General features: G+C 33.4%; 1 protein-coding gene across 1 annotated transcript; it reads left to right on the top strand.

Annotated features, from left to right (window-relative positions):
• Positions 1–685: 685 nt before the first annotated feature.
• LOC102594819 (ruBisCO large subunit-binding protein subunit alpha) lies at positions 686–5,900 on the top strand. Its single transcript, XM_006340151.2, has 8 exons — positions 686–879; positions 1,582–1,768; positions 2,444–2,565; positions 2,700–2,907; positions 3,002–3,147; positions 3,237–3,543; positions 4,586–5,037; positions 5,350–5,900. The coding sequence occupies exons 1-8, from the start codon at positions 823–825 to the stop codon at positions 5,635–5,637; spliced, it is 1,767 nt and encodes a 588-aa protein (XP_006340213.1). The 5' UTR covers positions 686–822; the 3' UTR covers positions 5,638–5,900.
• The last annotated feature ends 5,075 nt before the right edge of the window (positions 5,901–10,975 follow it).

Raw genomic sequence — 10,975 nt, forward strand, 5'->3', positions numbered from 1 at the left:
ACATTATATTAATTATAAATTATATAATAATAACAACAACAATATATCCACGGTAAATTCCATAGTTACGTTAACCAAAACAAGTTGACAAGTTTGCTTTTATATGTTTCTGGTTAAATTAAGACCAATTTTTCATTCAAAATCAGTGCTACTTTTCTTAAACTATTAGATACATAAATTTGTTTGACATAAAGAATTGGGAGGAACATTTTTGTCTGAAACTAAATAACAACAACATTCCTTCTTTACCCTCGAATTCAAACATGTGGACGCAAAATGCTATCCCGCTTTATTGTTATGTAGTAATAGAATCCTACTTATGCTGCTTCGGCGGCACTTAGCACATTGTACTACCTCCATTGTGCATTCTGTGTAACATCAAGGAAAGAGAAAACTCATACTACCGCGGGGAGGTCGTCTCCCAATACACTGTAATTCAATAAGCAGAATCTGGAAGAAGTAAAGTATAATTTTTCCATATTTCATATAAGAGGCTATTTTTGAAAAACCGAGTAGAATTGGCTAGCAACTTAATTGCTCCATTCAATGTGGATGGGTTAGAACTTGCAAACAAGTCATCAACCAAATACCCATTTTGCTTGCTCTAAAGTCTCAATGGTTCTGGAAAGGATAGAATCTTCTGGAAACTCCTCACTCTATCAATAATACTTCCAAAAAAAAAATGCAAAATATTAAGCCCTAGTCTCTCTTTGTATACTTCGCCAAACTTGTCACTCTTTTCATTCCTAACTCACCCAATCCCCTTATCCACTCACAATAACATAGCAGCTCTCTAAAACCCTTTTCTTCTTCTTCTCTGCAATGGCTTCTGCTAATGCTATTTCCACTGCTTCTATTATCCCTTCTCCTTCTAAACAGGTATGTTCTTTTTTCACCATTTCTTGATATGGGTGTTCCTTGTTTCATGTCTTGTTAGTTCTTCTGTGTGTTGTTTGGGGCTTTTACTGATATGGGTTATCCTAATTTGAGTATGTTTTAGTGTAAAGTATGCTTTTTTATACCATTTCTTGATATGGGTGTTCCTGTTTCCTGTCTATTTCGCAATTCTGTGTGGTGTTTGTGCGTTTTCGTGGATTGGTCAGCATAATTTGAGTATCTTTTAGTGTAAAGTATGTTTTCTTATACCATTTCTTGATATGGGTGTTCGTGTTTTCTGTCTATTTTCGCAATTCTGTTGTTGTTTGTGAGTTTCCCTGATATGAGTCATCATAATTTGAGTATGTTTTACTATAGAGTATGCATTTTTATACCATTTGTTGATGTGGGTTATCTTGTTTTGGGTCGTGTTTGCTATTATGTGTGCTGTTTGTGCCTTCTGCTGACACGGGTCATCCTAATTGTGAGTATCATTTACTATAAAGTACTCTTTTTTATACCAGTTATTGATATGGGTTGTCTTGTTTTGGGTTGTGTTTGCTAGTATGTATACTCTTTGTACCTTTGGTTGGTCTTTGTACAATTGCTTGATATAGTCCATTTAGCATTGACTCCTTCGCTGTTGTTTACTGTGTGGTAAATTTGGGTTGCTTATTTGTTTATTTATTTGGCTTTTTGATGCAGGGCGGTTTGAAGAATAGGAAGGTCAGCCAATTGCAGGGACAGAGATTTGGCAACAAGGGTGCAAAGAACCGGTTTGTAGTCAAGGCCTGTGCTAAAGAAATTGCCTTTGACCAGAAATCTAGGAGTGCCCTGCAGGCTGGTATCGACAAGCTTGCTGATGCTGTTGGCCTGACTCTTGGTCCAAGGGGTATGTTTCTGCTGCCTCCTCTTTGTCCTTGCTATATTTTGCAGCACTTCTGATTGAACTTTTGGTTTTTATTGCATATTCGAATCATTGAATGATCAATTGTGAGTATTCAGGTCATTTACTTTTTCTTGTGAAATGAAAATGAAGCAAATTGGTGGCCTGAAACTGTGGAGTTATATTTTAGCTCTCTTTGTATGTTATGTTTATTTAGTTCTGATTTCTTTAGAGCCAAAGTAGATAAGATTGAGGTGGGTGATGTTGTCAGCTGTGACAGAATTAAAGGCAAATGTTGTTTTTGATTTAAAGAAATCGTGGTGGATCCAGTCAATTATCTAGTGCACTTGAATATATTTCATTTTGTACGAACATTGACTGATTATTTCTGTAGTATATGTATGTTGAATGTGATAGAATGCCTGATTACTGCTTAGCATTACTGTGCTGTGTCTGAATTTCTTGTCCCAAGTGGTGCAATACATCAGTGGAACATTTTGAATGCTCTACTTCTATGCTTCTGTTTCTTTTAGCTGTGGTTTAACTACCTAACTACCTTGGACTGTGATTTCATGCTATGCTTGGTTGATTTTCAATAATCGATCCACTTGTTTGATTGAGGCTGTCACTATGCTTCTTATGATTGGTTGAAGTCCTGAAGTCCTTTTTACTTTCCTGCAGGAAGGAATGTAGTGTTGGATGAATATGGCACCCCTAAGGTGGTTAACGATGGAGTTACAATTGCTCGTGCCATCGAGCTACCTGATGCTATGGAGAATGCTGGGGCTGCCCTTATCAGGGAGGTTAGTTCTTTCTGTCAGTTCTTACTACTTGAGATCACAGTAATTTTGTCCTCTATATGTATTCCTTTATGTGCATTATTTGCTACATATGTTGAACTTATCTTCCTTTTCTTATTTTCAAATGCATACTGAAGGTTGCAAGCAAAACCAATGATTCAGCTGGTGATGGAACCACAACTGCATCTGTTCTTGCTCGGGAAATCATTAAACTCGGTCTGCTGAGTGTTACATCTGGTGCAAATCCAGTGTCTTTAAAGAGGGGCATTGACAAAACTGTACTGGGTTTGATTGAAGAGCTAGAAAAGAAGGCTAGACCTGTTAAAGGTCGTGACGACATCAAAGGTAATATTTTGATGCTTTTCTTTGAGGACTCTATAGGTCATTCATCTGATGTGACAAGCTGATGATTGGTTTTTTGAATGGTTTCTTCCACCAGCTATTGCTTCAATCTCTGCTGGAAATGATGAAAGTATTGGTACCATGATTGCGGATGCAATTGACAAAGTTGGTCCAGATGGTGTGTTGTCCATTGAGTCATCCTCCTCCTTAGAGACAACTGTTCATGTTGAAGAAGGAATGGAGGTTCGTTATGACTTATATTCTTTACGGTGTCCTGTCTCTTAAGGTTAGCTTCCATCTTTTATTGACAACTTTTACTTCATTCATTGCAGATTGATAGAGGATATATTTCCCCACAATTTGTCACCAACTCTGAGAAATTAATTGCTGAATTTGAGAATGCTAGAGTCTTGGTTACTGATCAGAAGATCTCTGCTATCAAGGATATTATCCCTCTATTAGAAAAGACAACTCAATTACGCGCCCCTCTCCTCATTATTGCCGAGGATATCACCGGGGAAGCTCTGGCCACTCTTGTTGTGAACAAGTTGCGGGGTATACTGAATGTTGCTGCCATCAAAGCTCCTGGATTTGGTGAAAGGAGAAAGGCTCTTCTGCAAGATATTGCCATTGTGACAGGTTCTCAAACTCACTTAACTTCAGCTCTCGTCAAAGAAATATTAATGATAGTGTAGAGTACACTAGTCTCCTGGATCTCCTTTGTTCCTTTGTCAGTCATAAGATAGAGGAGCTTGTCTAACATATATCCCGTTTCTGGCATTGATGTTTGGACTTCAAAATTAATAGAAACAAGCTTAACCGGAAAAAAAACAGAGTGAAGCAGTCTTTGTGTGTGTGTGTGTGTTGTGTATACAGCGAGAGAGATCAATGCTGATCTGGACATACAAACTCATTTTTCTTTCTTTTTATCCTGATTAATGTAGAGTGGTAAAGAAACCAGTGTTATCTTCAGATGCTGAGTCCAAAGTTTGTTTCCTTGAATCCTTATGTTCATCTTGGTCCTAGTTAATAGAAACAAAAAAAAATCGTAAGAAAGACGATGAAGAAAATTTACATGTTTCTTCAAAAGTTTTGAGTTTGAGCCTGAAGGATAGAGAGAGAGAATTGGGAGTTTCACTCATTTTGGTTGGCCTACTCGAGTGGAACACTCCCTTTGATGAGCCTACTTGAAAAAACGAAAACATGGTAATACTGGTAAAACTATTTAATATCAAAGTACATGCATCATGGAACGATAATTATTTTGGAACGGAATCTAAGCATATTAGCAGAACTTTTGTAAGCTTATTTAGTGTGTCAATAATTTTCTAAAAAAGGGGAAATTGTGGACTTGGTAATAATATTGTAGAAGTTGTTAATTGTCATGCTTGAGCTTGATCTAGAAACAAGAAATCTTATTTCTCTTCTTTTCGTCCTGATAAAGATGGGTTGTTAAGGGAAACATTGTTACCCTGAGAGACCAAGTCCTAAGTTTGTTTCCTTGGATCCCTAACGTTCATCCTGGTGTTAGTTTAGCCGTTTCTTTTTAAGCAGACATAATCATGGATACTGTCCACTGTACACTCCATTTGTGATACCTTGCATGGATTATTTTCGGTCCTCAAATGCATCTACCTAAGACTGAGCATTTCCTTACCATAAAGTTGTCATGTTATATCAGGAGCTGAGTACCAGGCAACTGATTTGGGCCTGCTCGTTGAGAATACCCCAGTTGAAGCACTTGGAATTGCCAGAAAGGTGACAATTACCAAGGACTCAACAACCATCATCGCTGATGCAGCATCAAAGGATGAGATACAATCTAGGATTGCTCAGCTTAAAAAGGAGCTGTTTGAGACGGACTCGGTGTATGACTCCGAGAAACTTGCTGAGAGAATTGCCAAGCTTTCTGGGGGTGTTGCCGTCATAAAGGTTGGAGCTGCAACAGAGGCCGAGCTTGAAGACCGCAAGCTTCGTATTGAGGATGCAAAGAATGCAACTTTTGCTGCAATTGAAGAGGGAATAGTACCTGGTGGTGGTGCTGCTTTTGTTCATTTATCAACTTATGTCCCTGCCATTAAGGCGAAGATTGAAGACCCAGATGAAAGATTGGGAGCTGACATCATTCAAAAGGTAAAGAATGCTCAAATATCAATATCTAAATTTATTTCGTTTTATTTTATATGATATTGTTTGATTGGACAAACCAAAAGTACCATTACAACATGTGCTTTCAAAGGCGCAATGACATTTTCATGTCTATAAGAGCATGCCACATTGGAAGCATAACAGATACCAAGTATAGAAGGATGTTTTCTTGGGAATAAACTTGAAAAAAAGTGTGTCCTGAATGAACTAGGGGAATTAAGTGTTCTTTTTTGGTTGTGTGTTTGTGTATGGTGGGCTTCTGTTAATCCTTTGTTGATTTTCAATTCGGGCATGCAGGCATTAGTAGCCCCAGCATCTTTGATAGCCCAAAATGCTGGAGTTGAAGGAGAAGTAGTCGTGGAGAAGGTGAAGGAAGCCAAATGGGAGATGGGTTATAACGCGATGACAGACATATATGAGAATCTCGTGGACGCTGGAGTCATTGATCCAGCCAAGGTGATAAGATGTGCCTTGCAGAATTCAGCATCAGTTGCAGGAATGGTTCTGACTACACAAGCCATAGTGGTCGAGAAGGCAAAGCCTAAGGTGGCTGCACCTGCTGCTCCACAAGGACTTCAAGTGTGATCGATATGACAATCTTTGCTAGGAAATTTTGTTGGTGTTGAGATGAACATTGACGTGGGGCTGGCTTGTTCAGAACAATGTTAGCGTAGAACTACATGAACGTATTGTTATTTTTAGCTTGCTTTTAGCCCCCACAGTTAGAACTTGTATTGATTGAATAACATTGTTGTTTGTTCTGGTAAACATAAAGGCAAATGTCTTGTCCTTTAGAACGGATAATAGTCTATTAGTTATTCATGTTCTTTACCTTTTCAGTTCGTGGATAGTCTTCGTTCCATCTGTTGGTCTTTAAACATTCTGCATTCTGGGACTCCGGTGTTGTGTGCACCGATATGCTATGTTCTGTGTTATTGTTTTGCTACTCTAGAAATAACGTCGAATAATCAAGAATATCTGAATCAAATCGAGTGCCTCGTCATATTTAGTCCTTCCTGCACTTAGAATCAGGTGTACTTTATCGTTCAATTTCGGAGAAAAAGCCACAGTTTTTTTTTTAACTTCGTAAAGAATTCCATTCTCTCCCCCTCGTTGCGAATAAAAAAAATGGAATGAAATATTAGTTAGCTTTGTTCATGGAGGAATCAGACTTTTGATGGACCAACCTTCTCTTGTGTGCCGTTTTACCTCGATAGGAAAATGAGCTTTGCTTCTTTCTCAATTTTCATGTTATGTACAATATTGTTGTTATAGAGAGGTTTGATTTTATTTATATATATATATAATATATAAATGACAATTCAGAGGCCAAGGTCGACTTATACATCCTCTGGGTGCAGAAAAAATTCAATTCGATTATGCGGTGATTGTCAAGTCTAACTTCATATCTAAGATTTGACATTTGAATAGGAGTAAGAATTTAAATTTTTATAGATTTGAAGTTTGGGACTATCAAGCCTAACTTTTAATGTAATTTAAATAGCACATGTAAAATCGATTATCTAGTGCAAATCCTACCATTTGATTACACCATCTACTAAAACTTCCGACTTGAATACTCAATTTATTTCTTTTGGTTTATAGTAGGAGAAATACTATCATGTATATTATTTTTCTTTATTTATATTTTTAAATTATTATATATATAACCACTTTGATGAGTTTCCTATTATATATTGAGGACGATACTCTTAGATACATGTATTTTTGCTATCAGATTCACTAAAATAGGGAGAGAGGCGAGCGAGATTTGTTATATATCTCAGATACATGCAAATCACATTAGATTAGTGTTTTCAAAAACGTTTTTGGGGTGAGTCACGAGGGGGGGGGGTACCACAAACGCTCCGGGTTGTAAATTAAAGACGTAGATCCATAATGCGTAAGTTCAAAATTTGAGGAGTAAGCCTCGAGCATAAAACATAAATCCTGAGTGTAAAAATGTAGGTTCGAGTGTTTTTAATTTATTTTTTGAACCTTTTTTGCTTTAAATCATATTTTTTTATTATTGGAGTAATGATATTTCTCAAATAGTAATTATAATATTTTTTTTCTTCATAATTGATTATTAATACTTATCTCAAATAAAAATCATAATATAATTTCTAAATATTATAGGTTATTTATAAAAAAAATATATGTAAAATCATTGAAATGTTTACTTTTGCTTATTTTATTAGTAATAAAACTATAAAATTGAATATACATGAGACTACACCCTGTAGATCCATGGGACTTAGGCCCCGTGTCTCGGGGCTTACGCCTCGCCCCGTACTGCATAAAACGCCTTGCCTCACGTCCCCGCTTTTTAAAACACTGCACTTGATAAATACTAATGTATATGGAGTGAGTCACATGTATCTGGGATAGGAGATGAGAGAGGCAAGCGAGAGTGTTATGTATCCCTGATACATGTGAATCAACTTGTATACAATGTATATAGAGAAAATAACATCTAATTTGACCTCATGTATCCCGAGATACATATATCTGAATGTATCAAAAGTTAATACGATACATAATATTATAAAGTATATCTAAGTGATTAGTTCATTAATTAGTGAAAATTTATAAATTAGAGTATATCTGTGTAATTAATCCATTAACTAGTGAGATTTAGGTAAGTTTTTTCATTATAGTAGTATGCTCATGAGCTAACTAATTTATGATTAAACATAATAAAGACCAGGTGAACATATACTTGAGGGAATGTTATTTTGCTTTTTAGTCGCTACTATAAGATTATTTTAGGGTCTTTCCTTTTCATTTAATTAAAAAGGAAAATTTTCGTAAATAGTCATTATGATATTTAAGTTTGACTATATTAATTTTTGGGCATACGTGTAGAATTTGAAACAAAAATGTTACTATATTGTATAAAATCTATGAACTCATAATGTCTTCATAAGTAGAAACTGTGAAAGATAAGTATAGGTGACCTTACCACAACTGTTATGAGGTGGAGATATAGCTTTTCAATAGATTCCCGACTCAAGAAAATCATGTTTTTTTAAAATACTACAATTATCGGCAATTCCATTTTTTATATATGAAGAGCTAGATTAGTGATATGTCAAGCACAATCTCATCAAGATTTTATTTTTCAAAATATATGATTACTAAAGGTAAATAGTATATGTGACTATATACGAATATAGGCATGTGGTCCCAAATGTTTTTTATGGTATTTTCCCATTGGATTCATATTAATATCAAAATAAAGCAAGAAAAAATAAATTAAAAAAAAAACTAAATTATATGTAATAATAGTAATCCACTATAGAAGAAACATTGAACCACAAACAATTATTTTTTTTGTTTTAATTTGTTCATTCTATTTTTTGTTTCATTTTAATACATTTTACATATTTAAAAATTTCATGTCGAATCAAAACTGATTAAATAAATTGAAATGAAAAAAGTAATATAATTATGTTGGAGTGATAAATATTCTTTAATTTTTTAAGAAATCTCTCGAGTTCAAGCGTGATGTGTGTGAAGTCGTTTTACTTTTTAGAAAAGTTTATTCTCAATACTTACCAACATGAATTTAAATTTAATCGAGTATCAATAATAATAATAATAATAATAATAGTAATAATAATAATAATAATAATAATAATAATAATAATAAAAAGTCATGGACCATTAATAAATTAATTGGGGCTGGGAATTAGTAAAGCACAGATTCCCACTGCATTGATTTCTCATCCGTCAGTATCAATCCTGTAATTATTTAAGAGCTAGTGAAAGTGAAAGGATTTTTTTTCATCGTTGTCTGATATTTATATCGAAGCTTGACTATTTCAATAGAGTGTCATATGATTAATCTGAATTTGCACTATGTTACCGCTCATAGTAAATAAATAGCGAGGCTTCATACCCTTCTCTATGGACTCTAGAAAATCGAGACGTCAAATAATGTACAAATGGCTTTATGGACGACCATATCTCCATAATAGACCCAGATTAGCCTAAAAATTTTCGTTTTTAGTATTCTTTATGGACAAAGGTGACTTACCTTTTACATATGGGTCAACGAGAAAATAGAAATATCGACATAATCAAAGTTTTTCTTGATTCAAGATGGGTTGGTTCAAGATTGGTCGAATCAAATTGTATATTTTGATTAGTTTTTTGGGGGATGAATTTTGGAGAATAATTAAGTTATTCTAAATATTAATTTTCAAGGTTGTTTTTTTTTTTAAAAAAAAAAAATACTTTCTTCGTGTATTTTAGTGTGTATTTTCTTGGTGATATTTACTACTACCTCTGTCTCTAATTACTTGTCCACTTTTCATTTTTTAGTTGTCTCTAATTATTTGTCCATTTTGACAAATCAGAAAGGACAATTTTTTTACCTATTATACCCTCAATTAATTACGTTGAAAAATATAGAACTTCTTGAAAACCTTAGTTTTTAATTCATCTACTTCATAATTAATAGGGGTAAAATGGTAAACTCACTATGTCAATAATTATTTTTTTAATAGGTGTACTAATTTAAAAGTGGACAAGTAATTAGGGACAGAGGGGAGTAGGTTTTATTAACCAAAATAAGATCTTGTGTTGGGTACACTAATTTGTACGAGAAATTAGGATGATAACTTCTTGTATTATCTACTAAGATATCTTATTAAAATATTTTTTTAATAATTTTTTTTAGTGTATTTCCTAATATTGAGTAGGGAGCTATGATCGATATTTGGTATGTCACGTTCAATCTTTCTTCGTAAAGCAGAAATTTTTCAAGGTTATTTTTATTGAATTTAACTTCATTTTCATATCAACAGATAAAGTTTGTTCTAGAAAAATATGGTCTCTTCGAGTCATTTACAAATTAAATATAAAAAAAATAATCATTTCAAATTTTTTATGTGTAAAATAAAAGTTTCTCTTAGAAAACACATAAAAATAAAAATAAGTTTGTATACAACACCAAATCTCCATAATCTTGAATTATTGATGGAAAGTTAAGAGTAAAACTTTTTTTTTTAAATTCAATTTGAATAATACACTAGTAATTATATATTATATAATTAATAAATACACATACTTTTTAAACCATTAACATTTTAAAATAAAAATGCATTGATTCGTTGCTTTATTCATCAATATATGCAGGCAGTGGTATCTATGAACTACATACATTATACTACAATACAAGAATATTAAAAACAGGAAAAAAAAAAGTATATATATATATATATAAAAGTGTCATTACATTGTACAATGAAGGGTCTGCTCCATCCTGAGTGCGATCCGAATATATAAATGAAATTTAGGTATGGAGAAGATTATGTTGGGAGCGTCACTCATAAATAGACCTTGCATTGTGCGATTTGAATTTAGTACGGACTCCAATACGGGCTCTAGACACTAGGTTGAGAAATCAACAAAAATAAAAATTGCCCATTACATTGAATAAATAAAATAAAGTACTAAAAAAAAGTGCTTTTACTCAAATTGCACACTAGTAGTAAAGAAAATGATACTTTCCTTGTACATACAGCTGGGATATTCTTTTCTATTATTATTATTATTGTTGTTGTTGTTGTTGTAATAAAAGAATCCCATAATTTATTATATTTATTTTATTTTAAAAAAAGAATAAGAGAAAAAGCACCCCAATTTTTAAAATGAATTTGTTTGAAGAGTGTGAAGGCATATTCCCTTTTTTTTTCTTCTTGCAGGATCTCTAATAATTGATTAATTAGAAAAAGTTTCTTGCTCTTATTATATCTCCACGTTTGATTTATCTCTGTTTTTTTTGCAAATAAATAAATAAATAAATAATAATAATAATAATAAAGTTATTATTGTTCTTGTTTATATGGGGGGGAAGTAAAAACTAAAAGGGTTTCAACAAGTTGTTTAAACACGTTATTCAGAATCATATTCT

The sequence above is a fragment of the Solanum tuberosum genome, unplaced genomic scaffold (genome assembly GCF_000226075.1).
Source record: "Solanum tuberosum cultivar DM 1-3 516 R44 unplaced genomic scaffold, SolTub_3.0 scf00017, whole genome shotgun sequence".
Lineage (NCBI taxonomy): Eukaryota > Viridiplantae > Streptophyta > Magnoliopsida > Solanales > Solanaceae > Solanum > Solanum tuberosum.

What these genes read in the sequence shown, in the direction of transcription:
- LOC102594819 (XM_006340151.2), top strand. Translation starts at nt 823, where the DNA reads ATGGCTTCTGCTAATGCTATTTCCACTGCTTCTATTATCCCTTCTCCT. An exon ending in AGGTCGTGACGACATCAAAG is followed by an intron (nt 2,908 to 3,001) that starts GTAATATTTTGA and finishes TTCTTCCACCAG; the next exon opens with CTATTGCTTCAATCTCTGCT. An exon ending in ATGTTGAAGAAGGAATGGAG is followed by an intron (nt 3,148 to 3,236) that starts GTTCGTTATGAC and finishes CATTCATTGCAG; the next exon opens with ATTGATAGAGGATATATTTC.